This window comes from Lissotriton vulgaris, chromosome 5 (assembly GCF_964263255.1).
Source record: "Lissotriton vulgaris chromosome 5, aLisVul1.2, whole genome shotgun sequence".
Lineage (NCBI taxonomy): Eukaryota > Metazoa > Chordata > Amphibia > Caudata > Salamandridae > Lissotriton > Lissotriton vulgaris.
In genome coordinates, this window is record NC_141693.1 from 765,733,073 (window position 1) to 765,758,529 (window position 25,457).

General features: G+C 49.7%; 1 protein-coding gene across 1 annotated transcript in view; it reads left to right on the forward strand.

Moving 5' to 3' along the window:
• Positions 1–25,457, forward strand: part of YBX1 (Y-box binding protein 1) — a 121,368-nt gene that overhangs the window by 13,545 nt on the left and 82,366 nt on the right. The window contains exon 2 of the mRNA XM_086922224.1: positions 14,041–14,104. Within this exon, the coding sequence (XP_086778350.1) occupies positions 14,041–14,104 (64 nt within the window). The remainder of the gene's footprint in view (positions 1–14,040; positions 14,105–25,457) is intronic.

Here is a 25,457-nt window from a genome sequence, read left to right on the forward strand (position 1 = left end):
ACGTTGTGTGATAGGACATTTGTGCCTGCAAGGTGATCCTACACAGAAATGTGAGGAAAATGTGATTTTATTTTTCCTGTCTAGTTTTCAGAATTGTGTGAGTTTAGTTGGTTTCCCTCGATGGCTGCTGATCCGGGACCAAAAACGGCATTGCCCCCTTGCGAAACCTGGTCGTTTTAGTAATTGGTAATTTTGATGTCTCCACAATAGGTTTTGGACCATTGCCTGTGACTGGTACTTGACCCACCCAAACAAGTGAGGTACCATTTTTATCAGGAGACCTGGGAGAACGCTGGTTGGTAGGAAATTAGTGTCAGCTCGGTGATCCCACAACTTTCCTACACAGAAACGTGAGGAAAATTAGATTTTATTAGCTAGATTTGAGGTATGCAGGGGATTCTGGGTAGAAAAATGTTGGGAGATCCATGCAAGCTGCACATCCGTGGATTCCCCTAGGTGTCTAGTTTTAGAAATGTCTGGGTTTAGTAGATTTCCCTAGATGGCCGCTGAGCCCAGGACCAAAACGTAGTTGACCTTCTTGAAAAACCAGGTTGTTTTGTGATTGATAGTTGGGCACCTGTGGTTTTGGTCCTGGGCTTGCAGACATCTAGGGGAACCTAAAAACCCAGACATTTCTGAAAGCTAGTCACCCGTTGGAGTCCAGGGAGGTGTGGCTCTCGTTGATCCCCCAACATTTTCTATCCCGGAATCCGCTGCAAACCTCAAAGTAAGCTAAAAAGTCACATTTTCCTCTAATACCTGTGTGGGAAAGTTGTAGGATCACAGCACAAATTTCTAGTAAAAAGCACCACTCCTGCTTTTGTTACTAGGGGCCGATATTGCACCACTGCTTCAAAACCGGCCTCCACGGCCAGAAAACCGACCCCCACCCCTCCAGCCCACCGGGGAAACTCCCGGTGCAGCCAAGCACCATCCATGCACACAGTCAGCCAATCGCCAGTTCACGTACACTGCCAGCCAATCACCACCACGCACAGCACCAGGCAAGCGCCATTCTAACACCCAGTCTTCAACTGTGAGTCCACACACATCATTAGCCAAGTGCAGATCCACACACACCGTCAGCAAAATGGCAGCCAAAGGTCAGTAAACACAGACTGTCAGCCAAACTCAAGTTCACACACACATAACCTCTCCCTGGTTTCTAGTGGTTTCTTCCCCTCCTTGGAGGCAGATGACACAAAATATCACTTAAGCAACCAAAATGTATGCCTAAAAAAAGGGGAGCGACCCTTGCCTATGACCATTAACATATCCCTGGTGCCTAGTGGACTTTCTGTCACTCCGGCAGGGGGAGGCAGATAAGGGGATATTTCCCCGATTTACCTACTGGGGGGAGAAAGACTTTTGGGGGGTGAGGGGCATTAGCATGCCCCTCACCCCCCCCAAAAATGCATTCTCAGCAGCCCCCACTCCTCCCTACCTATAAAAAAATAAAACCGAACACCTGGGGCAGAAAGACTGGGACGTTTTTGGGGCGAAGACATTGGCATGCCCATTTGGGCAGCCCTCACCCCTATTGACGTAAAAAAAAAAATCCTGGTGCCTAGTCTGCTTTCTGCCCCTTCTCCCCAGGTGGACAGTGTTGTATCTGTGCGGATTAGGTACTTTTGAACTCTTTTCATGTACAAGTCTACCTCACCTCTGCCACTTTAGATGAACAAAACTGGACTAATTAGGCCAATAACCAGCTGATGGAAGCGCATGTGGGCAATCATTTTAAATGGATGACCCGCATCGAGTGGTTGAGAGGACAGCTCGACCTCCTACGTGCAACACTATGTCCGTACTGCCTTTTTTTTTTGCGCCTAATATTTGTTCAAGACCCTTACTGCTACTGTTTTTTAGTACAAAAAAGCATTGGCACATATAGCACTTTTAAACTGATTAATTGCGGTGTTTGGCCAAACTACAGTCTATTATCTAGCAGAGAAGAAACCAGCCATGGAGCTTTATGTTGTGAAACTTCAGTATTGACTTTACAATTATTAGAACTGTTGTATTTTACTGTTATACACACAGGGTACTGTACATTTAAATTATTTCTATTTTGAATAATTATCTCTTTCAGTATTTTGACATTTTTAAATGAATCTATTTGTCCTAAAAAAGTTAGTGGAAAATATTAATTAACTACGCACTCAATCTCGAACTTTGTGTGCCTTCTTCAATGCCATCTACTTAATCTGAAAATATTATTCTAATAAACTGTACTGCCCCTGGCACCAGTGCAGACAGTGTAAGTGTACATTCTGAAAAAACCCACAGCGGACCCCACCGAACTCAAAAATTACCGCCCCATATCGCTCCTTCCTTTCCCAGCCAAAGTCATCGAGAAAGCTGTCAACAACCAACTCGCCGCTTTCCTCGAAGCCAACACATCCCTCGACTCCTCACAATCTGGCTTCCGAGCAAAACACAGCACTGAGACCGCCCTCATCGCAGCTACAGACGACATTCGAACTCTACTGGACAATGGAGACACAGTCCATCCTCCTCGACCTCTCCGCAGCCTTCGACACAGTCTGCCATAGCACCCTTCTACAGCGCCTCAAAAACGTCGGAATCCAAGGAAAAGCACTTGAATGGATCACCTCGTTCCTCACCGGAAGAACCCAGAGAGTCCGCCTTCCACCATTCAAGTCCGAGGCCACTGAAGTCATCTGTGGCGTACCACAAGGATCCTCACTCAGTCCCACCCTCTTCAACGTATACATGAGCCCCCTTGCGGCCATCGCTCGCCAACACAACCTCAACATCATCTCCTACGCGGATGACACTCAACTGATCCTTTCTCTCACCAATGACCCCAGCACCGCCAAAACAAACCTACACGAAGGAATGAAAGAAGTTGCCGAATGGATGAAACAAAGCCGTCTGAAACTGAACTCAGATAAAACAGAAGTCCTCATCTTAGGTACATCCCCCTCTGCATGGGACGACTCTTGGTGGCTGGAAGCCCTTGGAAAAGCACCCATCCCGACAGACCACGCACGGAACCTAGGCGTTATCCTGGACTCTTCACTCTCAATGAACAGACAAGTCAACGCCGTATCCTCATCCTGCTTCAACATTCTTCGCATGCTCAAAAAAACATTTCGCTGGATCCCCACCGAAACCAGAAAAACAGTCACCCATGCTCTGGTCACGAGCCGACTGGACTACGGAAACACCCTCTACGCAGGTACTACCGCTAAACTCCAGAAGCAACTCCAACGAATCCAAAACGCCTCAGCCAGGATCATATTCGACATCCCGCGCAACGAACACATCTCTGACCACCTGAAAGACCTCCACTGGCTACCCGTCAATAAGAGGATCACTTTCCGACTGCTAACCCACGCACACAAATCACTCTACGACATCGGACCAGAATGCCTCAACTCACGACTGTCCTTCTACACCCCCTCCCGCCAACTACGTTCTTCCAGCCAAGCCCTCGCCACTGTACCCCGCATCAACAAGACCACCATGGGAGGCAGATCCTTCTCATACCTGGCAGCTAAAACATGGAACTCACTCCCCAACTACCTTCGTCTTACCCAGAACCACCTAGCATTTAGAAAGCAACTTAAAACGTGGATATTTGACAAGTAATCCTCCTCCCCTCCCTAAGCGCCTTGAGACCCTCCGGGTATGTAGTGCGCTATATACATTCTCTGACTTGACATTTGTTGAAAGTATGTGCTTCCATTTCTTATCCTATTTTACTTTGAATGTTTGACGTACCTTGATTCTCCTTTCTCAAAGCATTACACATCGAGTTTATACCTCTGTAACAATTCCAACTAAAGTAATGTCCAGCACTTCTTTTAACAGGGCAGCACCTTGTTTTAGTACATAGGAAATAATAATACTATTGTTGCCTCTAATATCGCGTTGACACTAGCCCTACTATTATTTATACTGCTTTCAAGAATACAACTACTCTTGATACTTCTACCAGAAATACCTCCAGTGATGCTTTAAGTACATCTACCAGTATAAGTCTCATTCAACTAGTTGTACTCTTAGTGGGAGCCATTTCAATGTTGGTGGATTTAGAGGGAATTTGATGGTCCGATCTGCTAGGTAAAAACACAAGTGGTAAGTGTGTAAAGCTACTTTTAGGTCTCGCTGAGCCGGGGCATGCGCTGCTCTTCGAGACATTTAGTAGTGTGCTTTTAAAAGTGCTGCCCCAGACTTCTGCTGGCCTAGCGCTTGCGGTCACACGTGCAGCCGCCAGCTTTCAGCACCCGAGGTGCCCTCTGGAGCGTGATTACTTTCACTTTTGCCACCTGCTGCTCGTGCACCACTCGCGTGTTTGCCCTCGTGCGCACTCACCCCTGATTTTTCCATTTTGGCGTCTTACTTTCAGTTTCAGGCCCGCGTGGCCGTGTCACTTTCACGGCTGCGCAGCCAATGCTTGTTTTTAGTCTCGCAATAATTCCCTTGGTTGCACTATGTGCCTCTCGATTGCAGTCTGAAGCGATCACCCTCGTTTATGCTGTTCGTCAGGTTCAATGTGTGTTCCCCTTTCTTATCGTGCGTTAATACCAATCTGCTCATTCGACAGAGGAAACAAAAGATGCAGAGAAGACAAAAGTCAAAACGCTGCTGCCAATAAAAGTAAACACCAAGGAACAGCAGATTTTAATTGCACTGTGAGTTTAGCAGTTTGAGGCACTGGGCTGCTGCTCTGTGCTCTTCGGACACAAATTCCTATGGTGGCGCTACAAGTGTTTGGTTTGGTTTCCAGGATATCACAGATTCTTTTAGACAACCGCAAAACCTTTAAAAACTCTAACCCTCTACCACTTTTAGAATTTAGGAACAAACAATTCAAGCTGGATATAATCTCTGCCAATCTGCACACCGAATTTTCAAGCACATAGGCATTTTCACCCAAGAACAATTTCTTCCAAAGTACAAAATTGTGAGTATGGAGGGAAGCAGACGATAGCTATCCATACTAAACTGAACATATGTCATTTGTTTCCAATACCGTTTATTTGGGGGGCTCGTGGCTAGTATGGCTTCATAGTCTGATATGGAAATGCATGCATGTGAAGTGCTGCACTTCGAACAGTACTCTGGAAGAGGGGGCTTAAGTCTGCTTGATAAGCCAGATTTTACTAGTGCGCATGTGTTCTGCTCTTTTTTTCTCAACACGTGAAAAACTCTGGAAGAGAGTTGAAAAAGTGGCAGAAGTTTCACCCATTGAACAGGATAAAGATAGCAGGCACCGGGGAAGCAGGAGTTCTCAGCAGCGATGCCCCACCATGGCTCGGCACCTCCCACGATCGCTGCCATCGTTCACACGTACAGCTCAATGCATTCTTATCAGCAGGGATGACTAGCAGCAGACACGCTGCTGCTCCTCTCACAGCACGGGAGTCTTTCCTTGTCACTTAGGAATGCGCAGAGACGTTTGTAGAGAGCCACCCGGACTCTCCCAGACAATGTTGCGATACACTCACGCATCCATACACCCCTCTGGGTGGGCTCGTCCCGAGGGTATAAAAAAAGGGTGCGGAGACCGCTCGTGGTCTTCTGGCCGAGAGTGAAAGTACCGACTCTTGCGTCATCTTTATAGCGTAGCCTGCGGCCTACCCGGGCCACGCGAGGGGTGCGACTAGGCCGGTCGGACCCGCCTAACTCTGGTGGTTCCTGTCGGAGAGCTTGCGGTGCCCACCCGCGTTGCCCTGCTCTCGAGGGTGCCCGGTGAAGTGCTTGGAAGAGACTGCGGAGCCCACCAGCATCAGCCGGCACCTGTGGCTCTGAGCCCGACAGCGGCGTCTGCAGCTGTGCTTCCTGCCCGCGCAGTCCAGCTTGAGCCCGCCCACGCGTCTCCCCAGCCATCGGGACGTGTTCAGCAGGCAGAGCTTGCTGGGACAGCGCTCAGTGGGGTGTACGTGGGGGTACGTGACAGCATCTGCTCAAAAAATAGTGGCGTGAATACAGACTGCAACACACACACCCCAGGACTCCTCATGTGAGGGGCCGTGTGTATAGCTGCATGTAGAGCAGACCCTGAGGAGCACATCAAGCATTGGCAGCTGGAAAAAAAAGTGGATAAAGGAGGGGTAGAGTGTGGACTGCCCTGTGCCACAGACCATACCGGAAAGAGCACGCCACTGGGGCAAGGAGGGAGGACCAATCTTCAAGTGTTGGGTTAACAGTGTATAAGCCTAACCAACGCAAGCACCTGCCATCTCACGTGGCTGCGCCAAAGGGCCACTCGCGCCCCCCACCGGCACACACAGAACTACCACACTGTCGGCGGCACAGGAACACGTGCTGAAGCACACGCCTAGAAGCCACACGTCAGCACGCAAGCCACGCCTTTGCGCACACGCACCCGTGCCCAGCCGCGATGAGCAACCTGCCGGCGACAGGGGCTGCCGCCCAGCAAGATGGAGGGCGCAATCCAGCGGTCGCTGCCAATCCTCCACCACCAGTGCACACCCACACGGCAGTCGCACCACTACCCCCATAGTGAAGCCGCGGACCCCGCAACCGCTGCGCCAAGATGTCAGGCCTGGGTCGGATGGCTCAACCACTACTTCAAAGGGACCAGCGAAACCTATGAGACTGTCAAGCGGTCACTCCTCATCTACGGCGGTGCAGAGATCTATGATCTGTTCGAGACACTCCCCAACATAGGAACCAATGATAACTACGAGGCGGCGTTTGCCGCGCTCAACAGACACTTTCGACCCACAGCTCAATCATGATTTTGAGAAGTTTAAGAGGGCGTGGCAGACCGAGACCGAATCTGTCAATATGTTCTATGCGCGACTACGCCGGCTGGCTAGCACGTGCCCCTTCACGGACCAGAGGGACGAAATCCAGGGCCAGATCATCCTAGGATGCCGCTCAAAACCCCATCGGAAGCTAATCCTCTGGCAACCTGGAATCTCGCTGGACGAGATCCTGGTCCTAGACACCCAGGCACCCTCCAATTAAGGAGGAAAAGGTGGATGCAATCCAGAGACGCCCCCGATGCCTCGCCAGGCGCCTAGACCGCCACCAGGTGGACCGTGTGGATACTGTGGCGAGGATCACCCGCGGCTGCTGTCTTCAGGGCAAAAGGAAAAATATGCTCTCGCTGCGGACGGCTAAACCATTACCCCAGAGTGTTACGCGGTGGGCGGTTCTGATCGACTGTGTCAAGGCCCAGAAATGTGTCCCCACGCCTTCGCCAAATCTCCCTTGACGACCCACCGCCGGTGCCGGATGACCAGCCCCAGGAGCGACGCCCCATGTATGAGGATGAGGACAACGACTAAGTGTTCGTGGTGTCGTACGTCAGCCGGGCGGGGACTCGTCTAAGGCCACCTCCCATGTGCTCAGTTTCCATCAAAGTGGTTCTCCAAACTAGACCTGAACGCCGGCTATCATCAACTGGAACTGGAGCCGGAGAGCCAATACATTACCACTTTTTCAACGCATGTGGGCCTACGCAGGTACAAGAGGCTCAGCTTCGGAGTGTCCTCAGCCGCTGAAGTCTTCCAAAATGCCATCCGGGAAGCACTGTCGGGGCTACAGGGAGTGATCAACCTGAGCGATGATATCCTTGTGTACTCCCCCCCCACGCTCGAGGAACATCACTCACACCTCAGGGCCGCGCTGAAAAGGTTAGTGGATTTCGGGCTGACTATTCACAAATTTAAGTGCTCATTCTATCAGGAGTATTTACAACAAGGGGTGGTGAGGGAAAGAGTCTCTGAATTAAGCAGAAAGCTCTCACCCAGTCAAGAGATCAGGGCTAGATCCAACACCGTTTTTTAGCTCACTGCACAATCCCAGTTTCAGAACCTGGCTGTATGCAAATTAGTCTGTTCCTGTCCCAGTGCATAATGGGAACAGGGCAAACCAAACTACAAAAGCCAATTCTTACACTGGGAAGGAAACAAGCTCCCGGGGACCGGTTTCTGGCATTACAGCCGTCTTCGGCCCGGTTTGCTTGAATCCTGATGGTGCAATGAGCAAGGGTCTCACATCTGAGAATACCCTTCCACGCTTAGGGTGGACAAAAATATTTACAACAAGGGGTGGTGAGGGACAGAGTCTCTGAATTAAGCAGAAAGCTCTCACCCAGTCAAGAGATCAGGGCTAGATCCAACACCGTTTTTTAGCTCACTGCACCATCCCAGTTTCAGAACCTGGCTGTATGCAAATTAGTCTGTTCCTGTCCCAGTGCATAATTGGAACAGGGCAAACCAAACTACAAAAGCCAATTCTTACACTGGGAAGGAAACAAGCTCCCGGGGACCGGTTTCTGGCATTACAGCCGTCTTCGGCCCGGTTTGCTTGAATCCTGATGGTGCAATGAGCAAGGGTCTCACATCTGAGAATACCCTTCCACGCTTAGGGTGGACAAAAATATTTACAACAAGGGGTGGTGAGGGACAGACAAGGTGTGGCAGGGTATACTCAGACATGAGTCCCTTTCTCACTGCTCCATTAGGATTCAAGCAAGCCGGGCCGAAGAAGGCTGAAATGCCAGAAACCGGTCCCCGGTAGCTTGTCTCCTTTCTGGTGAAGAATTGGCTTGGTAGTTTAGTCTGCCCTGTTCCCATGATGCACTGGGCCAGGGACAGACTGATTTGCATATAGCCAGGTTCTGAGCTGGGATGGGGCAGTGAGATAAATAACGGTGATGGATCAAGCCCTGATCTTTGGACTGGGTAAGAGTGGTCTGTTTAACTCAGACACTCCGTTCATCACCACCCCCTTTTTGTAAATCGTTTTTGGCCACTATAGGTGTGGCAGGGTATACTCAGACATGAGTCCCTTTCTCACTGCTCCATCAGGATTCAAGCAAGCCGGGCCGAAGAAGGCTGAAATGCCAGAAACCGGTCCCCAGTAGCTTGTCTCCTTTCTGGTGAAGAATTGGCTTGGTAGTTTAGTCTGCCCTGTTCCCATGATGCACTGGGCCAGGGACAGACTGATTTGCATATAGCCAGGTTCTGAGCTGGGATGGGGCAGTGAGATAAATAACGGTGATGGATCAAGCCCTGATCTTTGGACTGGGTAAGAGTGGTCTGTTTAACTCAGACACTCTGTTCATCACCACCCCCCCCCTTTTTGTAAATCATTCTATCAGGAGAGCATTGACTTCTGCGGCTACACGTTCACCCGTTAGGGACTCCTGGTGGATCCGAAGAAAGCAGAAGCCATCCGAGCGGCCAGCCCCCCTCGCAACCCCACTGAGGTGAGGAGCTTCCTCGGCATGGTCACGTACTGTGGACCGTTTATTCCCAATCTGGCAGCCATATCCAAACCACTGCGTGCCCTCGCGCTTCAAGACCACAAGTGGGAATGGATGCTGTTGGCCAACAAGGCTTTCCAAGACATCAATGCCGGACTGTTGGACAAGACCGTGATGGCCTACTTCCATCCACGACACAGAACGGAACTGGTCTTCGACGCCAGCCCTGTGGGCCTCTGGGCGGTCCTTCTTCAGGAACATGTCCTGGAAGTGTGGAAGCCTGTTACCTACGCCAGCAAAGCTCTCACCGAGACCAGATACGGCCAAATCGAGAGGGAGGCGTTGGCTATCAAGTGGGCCTGCCAGCATTTTCACTTGTATCTATGCGGCCAAGAATTCAGTGTTGTGACAGACCACAAGCCGTTACTCCCGCTGTTTACCGGCTCATCCCGACTAGCGCCCCGAGGATCGAAATATGGGCCGTACAGCTGCAAGGATACAACTTCAAGGTGGTTTTCCGCCCAGGGGCGCACAACCCTGCCGACTACCTGTCTCGACACGTGGAATTCCCGACACCAGTCAACCAGTCTGCAGATGCCTGCAGCACGGAGGCGTTGGTTCACATGGTTTCTCAAGGGGCATGTCCCAAGGCCGTGACACTCGAGAAATTGGCCAAGCCACCCAAGAAGACCCCACTCCCTTGAGTTCGAGGAGCCTTTGAGAACAACGGCTGGGCCCACTTCATGGACGGTGCTCGCACCTTCCAGCCGGAGCTCAGCCATGCCTGTCAACAACTGTGGCATGTTCGGTGCAAACACAGTGTGGGGGAAGGAGTCGTCGTCCTGAGGGGACATCTCGTAGTGATCCCAGAAAGCCTACAGATGAGGATCCTCACGCTGGCCCATGTTTGTCACCAGGGAATGGCCAAGACCAAAGCAAGGTTGAGGGACAAGGTTTGGTTCCCGACCATGGACTCCATGGTAGAGGAGATGGTACGGCTGTGCCATGCCTGCATGATCACCGGGGGAAACCCAGTGCCAGCACCGGTGATCATGGAAGAACCGTACAAGACTCCGACTTTGGGAGCTTCCCGGACAGACTTCACATGCTGGTCATGTTTGATTCATTCTCGAGGTTTCCCATCGTTGAAGTTGTCGCATCAACAGCCTTTCCACACGTGAAGAGAGTCCTGGATCGAGCCTTCGCAATGATGGGGCTGCCCGAAGAAGTTAAGTCTGACAATGGACCCCCCCCCCCCCCCCCCCCCCTTCCAGGGGCGGGAGTTCCAGCAGTATCTTGAGAACCTAGTGGTGCGTCACAGGAAGATCACCCCGCTATGGCCTCAAGCGAATGGGAAAGTAGAAAGACTGATGAGGACAATTAACCATGCATTACGCATTGCAGTGGATGACAGGGAAGATCCTGAAGCAGCCCTCGACCAATTCCTTGGTGCGTACCGTCAGACTCCTCATAGCACCACCAAGAGTGCTCCGGCTCATCTCCTGTTCAAGCGAGCCCCACGCAACCGTATCCCGTCTGACCCGACGTGGGTGCCCGTGGAGCGGGATGATGCAGCCGTCCAGTTGAGGAGGGAGACAACGAACCGGAAGGCAAGTGAGGCCCGAAGAGCCCAGGAACCTCAGCTAAGAGTGGGAGACCAGGTGGTGATCAAAGACCGACACCCCAGGTGGCGGTTCCGTACTCCCTACAAGCCAGAAGCCTGGGTCGTTGTAAGTGTCCAAGGGACCATGGAAAAACGCTCAAAAGGGACACCAACAGTCACAAGGAATGTATCCAGTTTAAAGAAGACAACGGAGGCGGAAAAGACCCCAAGGTCTCTGGGTATCAGGACTCTTTGCCGAACTTCTCTCCCCCTGTGTCTCCCAATGTGAGGAACGCCTTGCCGGAGTCGCCGAGACAAGCCAGTCAAGGAAGTGCTGGTAGTGCCCGTTTGACCGGCTAGAACGCTGCTGCTGAGTCGGCTGAGGGGACCCCGGCTGGGGTTGCAACATCTCCCTGTGCCCGGAGCCAGAAGTATGGTCTCTGGCCTTATCCAATGCAGAGTCAACGGCTGAGGGACTTTGTATATACCTCACCCTGAACTGAGAGAACTTGATGGTCAAGAACCAAAAGAAAGGAGGGATGTAGAGAACTACCCGGACTCTCTCAGACAATGTTGCGATACACTCACGCATCCATACACTCCTCGGGTGGGCTCGTTCCGAGGGTGTAAATAAAGGGGCCGGAGACCGCTCGTGGTCTTCCGGCCGAGAGTGAAAGTGCCGACTCTTGCGTCATCTTTATAGCATAGCCTGCGGCCTACCCAACCTGGGCCCCACCGCGCTACAACGCCGTCGCAGCACATTGTGAGTCAGGCCTACTCAATACGGGAGATAGGGTGTGCTTCATGCCAACATACAACGCGGCAGCACCACAGGTACATGGACTGGCTAAGCATGGCTAAGTGAGCGTGAATCGCCATCACCTGGTGCTCCTCCTTAACTCAAGTCAACTAGCTGATCCTAATGAATGTCAGACTGCTGTCACACTGTGGGCAACTTGCACATCCTTCACACCCAATCACCCCCACCTACCTCTCCCTTCACTCGGACCAGAGACCTGGGCCTTGCCCACCATGTACAAGGCACCCACTGCCATCTCCACACAAAGGTACACACCCATCCAAGCCTCGCGGCCCCAGCGCACGCCCTCAACAGCCCAAGGGTCGCTTACTCGCATTCATCTCCCCCAAAGATTCACACCTCATGCAACAGCCCCCCAGAAATCCAGTAGCACCTAAAGGCAATCCAAGTGCAGAACAACGGATTTTTGGCCACTGCACTCCTCCAACCTGCTTTCTCTCGTCCGTCCAAAAGATTTCAAAAGCATCCTGCCTTAAACATTCACACAAACTCCGATTGTGCTGCCCCCGCCCTAAGAAATAAACGCTGAACTAAACACGCACCTCTCCCGCCCTACAAAATAACATTTAGCACACTCGGATTTGATACACCCGCACCTCAGAAACAATTCCAACAAACATCCTTTTTTCACACATTCGAGCAAGACGCCATTGCCCCAGATGACCCACACAGCACAGCTTGCCTAACACGCCATGCCCAGAATGCGCTGCCCTTAGAAACCCACACAGCACAGCATACCTTCACACAGTAGTGGATGTCATGCACAGACTCCACATGGTTCTTACAGCCAGATTCATCAAAGGAAATTCGGCTCGCAAAGGGCCAGATTCTGAGAATCTGGCCCTTTGCGAGTGCTATTTTTGTATTTGGGATTCATCATCCCAAATGCAAAAATCGCAATTATAGAAATCGCTAAATTGCGATGAATTGCATTTAAGGAATCTCAATTTGAGATTCCTTAAATGCAATTCATGAACCATTTAAAAATTGCGAATTCGCAATCTGGGGCCGCTATTTACTGCTAAGTTAAACGACGTGGTAAATAGCAAAAACTTTGGTGCATTTTTCAAAGTGCATTTTTCAAAGTTTCATGTTGCGCACACACATGCCCTAAGGGCATGTGTGTGCGCAACATATGTGCACACATCAATTTCATGGGTGCAACAGGGTGTCCTTTGGATACCCCTGCACCCTTGAAATCGCAATCTCAATTTGCGAATCGCTAATTGCGATTAGCAAATTGGGATGGTTTTCCCATTCATTCCTATGAGCCTCTAGGCCCATAGGAATGAATGGGGAGATATTCCTTAATTGCGAGTCGCAATTGCGAGTCGCAATAAAGGAATCATTAAAAATCGCTATTTTTAAATGGATTTCTTGATGAATAGCATTTTGCAATTCATTAATAGCGAATCAGTATTTTTCGCTATTAAGGAATCGTAAAATCTGTTCTTCTTGAATCTGGGGGTAATGTCCAGCTATCGCTTACACTCCTCTAAATATGTTGTGTATAACATTGAAAATGCGTGAACGAACTAAATAGTCTCTTTAAAGTTACATTCAAGACTTCGAGCAGTGGTACTGCCGCAGAATTAAGAATTTGTATTCCACCCTGAGGGCGAGAGCAACATACATTGGCATAGCCTATAGGTCTCACCTTTGGGACCTTAGAATGTTTACCCATGCAACTGTTGATGTTGTTGCACCAATGATATTGTGCTGCATAACTAAATACTTTTAAGGTCCCAAAGGTGAGACCTATTGGCTATGCCAATACTTGTTTTCTGTGGCATCATTCTAGTATAGGATGACTTTCAAATTCCAATGCTACTTCCACTTGCAGATGAGAGGCATCGAGTAGTTTGCTAACCATTCTAGCCCTTTCGATTGGCGGGCTTTAGTTTGCATATGGGCATTTGCATCTCTGGCCTCAAAGTTCCTTCATTGCTGAATTTGAATTTTCTTTTTGTTTTCTTAAAGACTTGGGCCAATGGATGCTGCTGGTGATGGGGCCAGTCAATTCTGGCTTGATTACTGTATTTCCCTATTTGCTTGGTGTTCATGCTCCCTTTTATGCAAAACCCGCCCTGGGCAGGTGGACGCAAAGGACTGACGCAGACAGGCTAATCAGTGCAACCGTCAGTTTCATGAGCGATGCATTAAACAAGTGTGTTTTCTGTAACAGTAATGCACCATAAACTTTGTTTTTGATCACTCCAAGATTTCTTCTCTATGTTGTCGTCGTGTTTTGAATGTGAATTACTACTGTAAAATGGTCAGGTATACATGACTGCATTCACGCAAATGATGGATTTTTTTGCTGTTAATTGTGTGGCTGAGAAAACATGTGGCGCTAATTTTTGGAGTTACTGCAACTGATTTTAATCTGTTTCCTTTCAGCAACAAAGGTTTTGGGGACCGTTAAATGGTTTAATGTACGAAATGGGTACGGTTTCATCAATAGGTGAGCTGAATATCAAAGTTTCATAAATTAAATGATGTTTTGCTTTTTTATCTCGTGTCCCTATGTCTTTAGAAGCATATATATTTTGTTTTTGGAGATAACGATCATGATGGAACATATACTTTTTATTTGTATTGCTCTAGGTGGTGCAACTTACCTAGTAGCACGGCAGTGTTTTATTTTATGTACTTTAAGATTTGCTAAATATTTTTCTCCAACTTATCCCCCGGCTTTAGTACTGCAAAAAGCATGTGAAATGCACAATTAAGCTACCTCAGTCTTCAATTTCCCAAACAGACACCATTGCGGCTAATTCTTATTTCGTCCCTAGTTCCAGGCATATTTGTTTTGGCCAAATACTTTACACCATTCAACTTTGATACATCGCATCATCATATACAACATCATTTGTTAAAAATATGCAGTGCTCATAAAAGGTTGATTTTTAAATGTACCCAAAATAGAAGTAATAGATAACCCAAATCTATTAGTATAATGCTCAATTGAATTTATGAATTTCAAAGAGTTCCATCACATTTGTTACAGTAGTATTTTATTCGATATTCACCACACAAGTTCAACAAATAGGATGAATGATAAACTGTGGCGACTATGTATCAACCTAAAATATTGTTGTGAAAGAGATTATGGGTATTGTGTATGTAGTTTTTGAGAAATTTATGTTACAGAACGATTTTTAGTGGGATTTAAAGGGTTACTGAGAGAGCACTTTTATATAGTATAGCTGTTAATTAATGGATTCTTGAAGTAGCCGGATCCTTGACTCCTTCCAGAGTACTACATTTGAAAATCTAACCGATCATTGTCAAGGAGAAAGCATTTTTTCCTTAATCCAATACAGACTTCTTAGTTCAGGATTAGGACGATCTGACTGGCTGTCAGTAACTGGAAATTTTTGTTGTGGTGCCCATAACAAGATGCCAGACCTACATCCTGGGAACAGGAGACCGAGGAAGGGTAGATAGATACCCAGTGCTTTTTTTACTTCGAATTCTTTCACATGATTCAATTTCAGTTTGATAGCCAAAATCTTTTCACCTACTGCCACTTTCCAGATATTCTACTGTCATATAGCTACTTCTTTTCTACATACTGTGTTAAGTTAGCATGAGTTTATTAAATGATTGCACGCCGTTTTCATTCTTGCTTCACTTTTGCACACAACACATAATTGTTGTTTTTGCTTTCAACCCAGAAGAGCTTCATGATTTACTAGAGAAATAATGTTATTGCTCTGATATCAGTTTTGTTCTACACTCTGTCTACACAGCGAGTGCTGAAGGCTACATGGATAACTTAACCCAGTGTTGTTGTAAGGTCTGATCTTCGCACCCCTATAGACATAACACACATGCTGCTGCCAAAATCTGGCTCTAGGCGAGTTTTATATTGTGATGCTGAACGCACAAAAACACACTTGATATGCTTCGCATGCAGAGAGCTGGTGGGAGGTGATGTGATCGTCCTGCCACTGAGATTTTAAGGTATGGGCCCGCCCTGCTAAAACCCAAATGAGACCTTCATAGATATAATATACTATGCTAAATAGGGAGAGTGTGAATTAGACATTGGTAATTTCTATTCATTTCAGCATATTAGTATGCTCTCACCATTCACCTTTTATGGACTGATAACTATGCTGATAACTTTGTTGCTTATAATATGTTTGCTAGTATTATACAAGATATTGCGTTTGAGAACCTTGCATAAGTAAATAAATATTTCAAACGTGCACGTGTCCTCTTACTCCTCGTTCTGGTTTGTGATGATTATATAGCGAAAGAGTGTTCATGTGTTCCACGATTCCTGAGGTACTCTAAGTTCATATTCTGGTCTGTCTAAGCATTGGGAGTTTGTTATGACCAATGAGACACTGTAGCTAGCTCGGTAAGGGGATTTTGGGTACTGAGGTGAGTTTTGGGCCATCCTAATTTACCGAGGTTCCAGGTCTCTATGCACAGTTCTGTAGGAGAACGGAATTCTCGCTACACTACACTGATGGCCTCCGTTTACAACAAAAAGAAAACACTTCTGGGTATAGAGAATGGGCTGCCACGCTGTATATTTGCACACTCATTATGCCACCTGTCCATAAAACAATGTATTAACAGTGTTTGGTAACAGTTCACTGTCCCACATGTCTGGGTAATCACAGGTTGGTAAAAGTCTACTAACGTAAAGTAATTGTGCCGCCATTATAGTAAATATTGCAGTTTGCAGGTCATGCAAAATAGCATGATTGTTGTTGTAAGCTACACTGGGGGGAGTTGGGTAGAGATGCTGTGAGAAGTTGGCCCGATATGCAGCGTTCGCTATTCTAGTGACCGCTATGTATCGTTCCAAACGACCCTTATGATGATTGGTTGTAAGTCAACCTATAGACCAGCTATCCTAGTAGCGTGGATACGAGCAGTCTAAGGCTAAAGACTCGAGAGGGCGTGTTAAGCCAGCTGTTATACCATCACATACCCCTTGAACACCAAGTGAAAGGACACCACACAAGCGTTCTGAAAATAAACAGTATATTTATTAAGAATCTGTAGGCTTTTCGGGGCGAGCAGGATTCACAGTGAAGGGCAACAGGCGGGTTTTGGTTATTGCGGGTTTTATTGAGCTCAACAAATGATCTGAACAAGTCCTTCTCAAAACGGGTGTTCTCCTGGGGGATCGGCTCCTCGACCTTCGCCTTCGTCGGTTCTCTAGCAGGGTCGTCCTCCGAAGACCTGTCAGGCTCCGTCGGGTCGGGGTTGCTTCGGGTTCCGTCTTGACCTTGCTTCCTCCCAGGTATCCAAAAGAAAACAAACACAAGGGCACTCGTGAGAGTTCTGTTCGGCAATCCGCCGTGTCAGGGAAAAGGGAGTGAGGACTTCAAACCACGCGTGCTCCCAGTCTGCAGTGTCAGGGAAGTGGCGTGAGGGGATAGGATCGGTGCTTGTGATAGTGAAGGGGAACCGGGACCCAGGGAAGTTTCACGGGACAGGATTACCTCCCTTGCGTCCCACCCAACCCCTGAGGCGATTACGCACCTGCACGAGCCACGCACCTCCCCCGGGTGAGTGGCTGGGCGACACGTGGGGTCGTTGGCCTCCTGGCGTCTCCAGGTCCGTCACGGCTCCTCGTCCGCTTCCTGGCTTTTCCTTCGTCTCCTTCTCGTCTCGCTCTCGTCGTTCTCTCCCTGCTTCCTCGCTCCAGGTGTACAAAACACACCTCGTCCTTCCTCTCGTCCTCTTTTGATGACGGACGGTCGTTTCGGGACTCCTCCCACTCAGCAGCTCCGGGGCAGTTAAAGGGCCAGTCACCATCATCCTCCGGTATCACGGAAAAGTCCTCCCCCGAGCCTCGATAGTCCGTCTGCTGAGTGACAGAAGAGGGGTTAGTGCAAGCCTCGTTCTTAGACATTCCCTCCTGTTCATAGTCCGAACTCGGAACGGGGTGCCAGGCCCCAGGTGCCCCGTTACAGAATCACAACAGCCCTGTACTCTTTATGAGGACAGGGTACTAAGCACAAACCAAATCTCTTAGGAAAATACTTCAAGTGCACAATTAAAACAAGTGTCCGAAGACACAGAAGGTTTAGTGGTCTCGGGCGGACCCGATAAGGCAAGTCGGAAGCGAGGGACTCGGGACCCTAGAGTAAGGAGGCTATGCAGGCACCGAAATGCCGAAGTTACCTAGCCACGAGGGCTGCGGCTGCACAAGTCTTACAGGCGTCGGGGGTCTTCGCTGACGAGCCAGGAGCCGGAAGAAAAGGAGTTGCTGGCCGGCGACCAGTGATGAATAGTTCGTAGAGATCCAAGCCTGGATCAGAGATCGATGACACCTGAAAGCAGAGGGGACCAAGTTCGTACCACTAGCCAGTAGTCAGAGGGTACCAGGAGGGCACCGGTTGGCCGTCACCTCGACCAGGTGAGTGGGCGACGCTAGGCTCTGCAGTCTCACGGACCAGGAGGCGTTGTCGGCGACCAGGAGGGAGGTGCGAGCTGTCCCACGAAGGATGATGCTGTCGGCGTCGCTGGGCCCAGGATTGGGGCAACAAGCCTTGGCAGATCTCAGGGCCACGTGGTAGGCCTAAGATGGCGTCTTGAATGGACCAGGAGGGTCCGGGGTGCTCCTCTCGGAAAAGGGAGCAAGGGCCGATCTGGAGCAACCAGACCAGCAGTGTTGTTTGTCGGATGTCGTCAAGGAAGGGCACAAGCCAGCGGCTAGTGACCAGACAACGTGCTTGAGCAGCGAGCAGAAGGGCCCCACGCAGATCGTGGAGATGCTGGGAGACTGCACTTCGGTGCTGGAGCGGCTCAGGGTCGGGGCTTCTCGGACCCCAGAGCACTCACCAGAGAATTGCTTCGATGGTCGTGCTGGTTAAGAAAGCGTGCAGGTTTTGATGGTGGCCGGTCCCTCGAGGTCTCGTCTCACCCACAGATCACAGCTGAGCTGATGACGTGGGTAGAGGTCAGAGGTGCCAGGGAAGCCGGTTCTCGTCGAGCTGGGCCGTCGGATCCTTGAGGAAGGACTTGCAGCAAACCGCAGAGTTCTTAGATGGTGCCCGCTGATGCAGGGTGACTACTCCTTAGTCACAAGGGAGAAATCTTGAGAAGAGTCTCGAATGTCCTTTCGTAGAAAGTAGTTCTTGATTCAAAGATGATCTAATTTGGAAGGGTCCCCACTCCGGCCTTTATCCTAAAGAAAGGGGTGGGTACATGACTAGGTCCTGCCCTAAGGGTGGGACCAGGAAGGGGGGTAGTTACACCCCTCTCCCCCCTGCTGGACTTTCCCCAGGTCAGGGGCTGCGCGCCCCTGGAACTGGTTCTAGCCGGCAGATGCGTAGTGAGCACCGGGGTGCCACTCCGCAGTCACCTTCTTGCAAAGCCCTACCTACCCAGAATACACAAACCCTGTCTGGGACGGTGCGAACACCGCCCTTGACAGGAAACCCTTTGTCCAAGCGCTCCTCGCTGGAAGGACTCCCAGCAGCAGGAGGTCAGACTCGTGTCTGTGGTGGCAGCATCCATTTTGTGGAGCTGAGGCTTTAGTTAACTTTAACCGGGGTTCACAGTTACGTACATGTCGTGTCCCTCTAGAAGGGCGGAATGCTAACCTCGTCGCCAGAATTGGTGAGAGGGCAGCATCCCGATTCGTATGACACCTTACTCGACATGCCTTGATAACGCGACACCGAAGTTACCGATGTGGTACGCGTTATCATGGAACAGCCATTGGGTCTTGACTCCGCAAGCTGCAACCGGGCTCGGCTCGGGCCAAAACCTAGTTCACACGAGCCCACGCACTCTGCCTTCAGGATTGTCAAGGCCTGCCATAGGAGTGACTGATAGGAACTCGGGTGTCCATTGTATGGTTAGATATAGGGCTACTATACCTAAAGCAAAGGGTGATTACACGACTTTGCCCCAGCTGTCATGCAGCCAGTTGTGTCAAATTTAGGAGGCCAGCCAGGGGTGGCATAATACATGCTGCAGCCCCTGGCGGCCCTGGGTACACCTATGCCCTGAGTTACAGGGTCTGATAAGGTGGCCCAGTACCAATTGGTAACTGCACCTAGGGTACATATCGTAATTTAGAAAGAGAACAGCCAGGCTGTGGGTCTGATTGGCAGGCCCACAGCCAGAGAAAGTCGTAAACCAGTGAAACAAAAGCAAAAAATCTGGGTGATCATAGGATTGCAGACCCTACTCTCCTACATGACCCCCCCCCCCCCAAACGTCGGAACAATAAGCTAACCTTGACCAGGTGAGTCTTCTTGTTCTAAGTGGAAATACCTGGAGAGCCCATCGGCATTGCCATGATCAGTACCAGGTCTATGTTCCACTGTAAAGTCCATCCCCTGTAGGGAAATGGACCACCTAAGCAGTTTGGGGTTTTCACCCTTCATCTGATTTAGCCATAAGAGGGGCTTATGGTCGGTCTGAATCTTGAAGTGAGTGCCAAACAAGTATGGCCTCAGCTTCTTCAGGGCCCAAACCACAGCAAAGGCCTCCCTCTCAATAGCTGACCAATTCTTCTCTCTAGGGGTCAGCCTTCTGCTTATAAAAGCAATGGGCTGGTCTTGACCATCAAAATTCAGTTGAGAAAGAACAGCTCCCACACCCAACTCAGAAGCATCTGTTTGGACAATGAATGGTTTGGAGTAGTCCGGACTCTTAAGGATAGGCGCCGTGCACATGGCCTGTTTTAGGTCATCGAATGCTTTTTGACAGCTCGCTGTCCACTGAACCTTTTTTGGCATTTTCTTGCTTGTCAGTTCGTTTAATGGTGTCACGATGGAACCATAGTTCCTGACAAACTTCCGGTAGTATCCAGTCAGGCCCAAGAAAGCTCGAACCTGAGTCTGGGTGGTTGGAGGAGCCCAGTCCCTGATTGACTGTATTTTGCTCTCCAGTGGCTGAACCTGGCCTCCACCTACAAGGTGGCCCAGGTATACAACCTGTGTCTGCCCTATCTGGCACTTGGTGGCCTTGATAGTGAGGCCTGCTGCTTGCAGAGCCTCTAACGCTTTCCGCAGGTGGACCAGGTGATCCTCCCAGGTGGAGCTAAAGACAGCAATATCGTCTAGATACGCCGCACAGAAGTCATCCAGCCCAGCAAGGACTTGATTCACCAACCTTTGGAAGGTGGCAGGTGCATTTTTCAGACCAAAGGGCATCACCACGAACTGATAATGCCCACCAGGGGTAGAAAATGCGGTCTTAGGCTTGGCGTCCTCAGCGAACCTGATTTGCCAATACCCAGCTGTCAGGTCAAACGTACTTAGGTAGTTGGCCGAAGCCAATCTATCGATAAGCTCGTCTGCCCTTGGTATTGGGTGGGCGTCCGTCTTAGTGACTGCATTGAGACCCCTGTAGTCTACGCAGAATCTCATCTCCTTCTTACCGCCCTGGGTGTGAGGTTTCGGCACTAGAACTACGGGACTAGCCCAAGGGCTATCCGAGGGTTCAATGACTCCCAGCTCCAACATTTTCTGCACTTCACTCTTGATGCAGTCTCTAACTTGATCAGGCTGCCGGTAGATTTTACTCTTGACGGGCAAGCTGTCACCAGTGTCAACCTCATGGGTGCACCAATCGGTCTGACTGGGTGTTAGAGAGAACATATGTCTGAAAGACTGAAGAACCTGTTTACAGTCTTTCTGTTGATGTTCGGAGAGGCTGCCACAAAAGACAACACCATCGACCGATCCATCGTCAGGATTCTGAGTGAGCAGGTCGGGGAGAGGGTCACTCTCCTCTTCCTGTCCCTCATCCAGGGCCATGAGCAAACTCATGTCCTTCCTGTCGACATATGCCTTGAGCCTGTTGACATGAAGCACCCTGTGGGGGCTCCGGGGAGTTCCCAGGTCGACCAGGTAGGTGACCTCTCCCTTTTTCTCCAGGATGGTGTAGGGCCCGGACCATTTGTCCTTGAGTGCTGCTGGGGCCACTGGCTCCAACACCCACACCTTCTGTCCGGGCTGGTAAACAGTCAAGACAGCCTTTTGGTCATGCCAAGCTTTTTGGAGTTCTTGGCTGGCCTTAAGGTTTTCAGATGCCTTTTCCATGTATTCAGCCATCCGCGAGCGGAGGCCAAGCACAAAGTCCACTATGTTGGCTGCAGGCTTTTTGAGAGGTCTCTCCCATCCTTCCTTTACCAAACACAGGGGTCCTCTCACAGGATGCCCGTACAAAAGTTCAAAAGGGCTGTAGCCAACCCCCTTCTGTGGGACTTCTCTGTAAGCGAATAAAAGGCAGGGGATCAGGACGTCCCATCTACGCCCAAGCTTTTCAGGTAGTCCATGAATCATCCCTTTTAGGGTCCTGTTGAATCTCTCAACAAGCCCATTGCATTGTGGATGATAGGGTGTAGTGAACTTGTAGTTGACACCACATTCCTTCCACATAGCAGTTAAGTAGCTCGACATAAAGTTTGCACCTCTGTCGGAGACGACCTCCTTAGGGAAGCCCACTCTGGAGAACACTCCAACTAGGGCTCTTGCCACAACAGGCGCTGTAGTGGTCCTAAGGGGAATAGCTTCAGGATACCTGGTGGCATGATCCACTACCACCAGTATAAACTTGTGCCCTGATGCTGTTGGTGGTTCCATGGGACCGACGATGTCAATCCCCACCCGTTCAAAGGGCACCCCCACCACAGGCATTGGTATAAGGGGGGCCTTTGTCGTGCCACCTGACTTACCACTGGCTTGGCAAGTGACACAGGAGCGGCAAAACTCCTTGGTATCTTCGTTCATATGAGGCCAGTGAAAGTGTGAGACAAGCCTGTCCCACGTCTTCGTCTGGCCTAAGTGACCTGCTAAGGGAATCTCGTGGGCCAAGGTAAGTAGGAAACCTCGCTGAGACAAGGGTACAACCAGCCTCCTGGTCATGCCAGGCTTGGGGTCTCTTGACTCAGTGTACAGGAGTCCATCTTCCCAGTATACCTTGTGGGTACCTGTGGCGTTCCCAGCAGCCTCAGCAGCAGCCTGCTGTCTGAGGGGTTCAAGAGAAGGGCAGTCTAACTGGTCCTTCCCCAGGTCTTCCCTGGAGGGTCCCCCTGAACCCAAGAATTCAACTTGATCAAGTTCGAACTCCCTAGGCTCAGTTTCCCTCAATTCCTGTAGGTCAGCCTCCTCGGAGACTTGATCCACGACCTGGGGCAAGGGGGAAGGCGCAGCCTTAACCCTACTGCTCTTTTTCTTGGGAGGTGTCTGGTCCGTTGTTCCAGGATCCAGCACCTGTTCAGTGGGGCATTTCCTGACCTGTGACCTGGTCACGGCGAACACATGTGCTGGCAAGCCTAACATTTCCATGTGAGTCCGGTGCTCCACTTCTGACCATTGTGATGACTCCAAATCATTGCCCAACAAACAATCCACTGGGAGGTCTGAACTAACTACAACCTTCTTTTGGCCAGTTACCCCTCCCCAGGAGAAAGCTACAATTGCCATACTGTGATTGGTAGTGACATTGCTCGCATTGGTCACCAGGAATTCTGTACCTGGCATGATCTGTCCAGGGTCCACAAAGTTAGGTGTCACCATTGTGACACTGGCACAAGTGTCCCTATAGGCCTGAGCCATTTTTCCATTTATGAAAGGTGTCTGTCTGTATTTGCCCAAAGTATTGGGGCTTACGTCAGGGGACATATCCACATCCCCTGTACTGACAAGGACAGCCTGAGTGAGTGTACCAACTAAGTTGTCACGCCCCTCAGAACCCAGGGTTAACCCTACTAAACCCTTGGGAGGTGCACTACCACTGCTGGCTGTACTAGGGGGCACAGGTGCCTTAGGGGCTGCAGTGGCAGGAGTCTGCCCTCCTTTCTTGGTGCACTCACTAAACCAGTGAGATTTACTTTTGCAGTATTGGCACCATCTTTTAGATTGGCCTTCTTTCTTCTTTTGGGGAGCCTGACCCCCACCCTCTTTGGGTTGTTGGGGACCTGTCGAAGACTTCTGGTCATTTTGTTCCCCCTTAGAATCTTTACCCTTCTGGTCTGCTTTCTTCTGACCACCTTGATTCTGGCCCTGGTTCTGTTTCACTCTTGTTCGAACCCATCTGTCTGCCTTCTTTCCCAATTCTTGGGGAGAGGTCAGATCCAAGTCGACAAGATGCTGATGCAACAACTGGTTCTGACAATTGTTTAAAATTTGTTCTCTCATCATCAAATTATACAATCCTTCGTAATCAGTAACCTTACTGCCCAGCAACCAGCCCTCCAAAGCCTTAGTGGCACAATCGACAAAGTCAGACCAATCTTGAGACTGCGTTTTCTGGGTATCCCGGAACAGCACCCTGTACTGCTCAGTGGTTAGGCCAAACCCTTCAACCAGTGTACTCTTCAAGACGTGGTAATTATTAGCATCCTCTACCCTTGTGGTGAGGAGCTTGTCTCTACCTTTACCTTCAAAGGAGAGCCACAAGATAGCTGCCCACTGACTCTGGGGAACACCCTGCACAGTGCAGGCTCTCTCCAAAGCAGTAATCCATTTGTGGATGTCGTCCCCTTGTTTAAAGGGGGGCACTATCTTACCAAGGTGTTTCGTATCAAAACTCCTTTCCCTATTGCTAGGTACAATGCTGCCACCAGTGGGGACTGCCCCACTCAACTGTTGCTCTCTAGCAAAGGCAAGCCTCTCTTTGGCCAGGGCAAGTTCTTCCCTTTCAATCCTCAGATTAGCTGCCCTTTCTTTAGCTTCGTATACTCTCCTCTGAGGGGACGTCATCCCTCTTTGAGAAGAGTTGTGAGAGCCATTGGTTTGAAGGGATCTGCCAGAGTCTCTTGACAGAGATCTGGCTCGTCCATTCCCAATGTTAAGCTGACCTGATAGTGGCCCCAGGGGTCCCCCAGTACCACTGTCATGTTTGCTTAAGTTGGACCTGCTTAGTCTAACGACTTCTACCTGTCCCTTATCTGCCTCATCCCCAGAGGGATCCTCATCCTCATCATCCTCCACATCTTCGTTCTCAGTTGAGAGGTGGATGAGGTCAGGGTCACCTCTGGTTCCCTCAAGGGGAGGCATACCTCCTTCTGGATTAGAAGAGCTAAGAAGGGTCTCAGCTTTTCTGGCATCATAAGTCTCCAAGAGACCAATCCGAAAGGAAGTTGTGGGGTTAGACCCCTGCTTGATCTTCCTGGAGTGACACACTTGTCTTAACTCCTTGAAGCTCAGCACAGTATATCTTGAAGGGATGACCTGTGGAGGGTCAGCTGACACAAGGGGAGACTCAGAGTTTCCTCCTTTGTCCGACATACTGTTTCTAGTGTGGTGTAAGTGATGCACCTACCTACACTATGTGTTTGCCTACTGATCCCTTGCTAAGAGTTGCAGCCAAGGTGTGCTAAGCCTTGAGGAGCTACAACAGCTGGTTCAGTAGAACTCAGAGTATTCTAAGCTTTAGTTATATGTACTAACAGTACTTATGTGATCTTTCAACAAGATATTCTTAGGATACGTGTGGTAAAACAACAGCAAGCTCAAATCCCAACCGCTGCTCACCAATGTGAGAAGTTGGCCCGATATGCAGCGTTCGCTATTCTAGCGACCGCTATGTATCGTTCCAAACGACCCTTATGATGATTGGTTGTAAGTCAACCTATAGACCAGCTATCCTAGTAGCGTGGATACGAGCAGTCTAAGGCTAAAGACTCGAGAGGGCGTGTTAAGCCAGCTGTTATACCATCACATACCCCTTGAACACCAAGTGAAAGGACACCACACAAGCGTTATGAAAATAAACAGTATATTTATTAAGAATCACAACAGCCCTGTACTCTTTATGAGGACAGGGTACTAAGCACAAACCAAATCTCTTAGGAAAATACTTCAAGTGCACAATTAAAA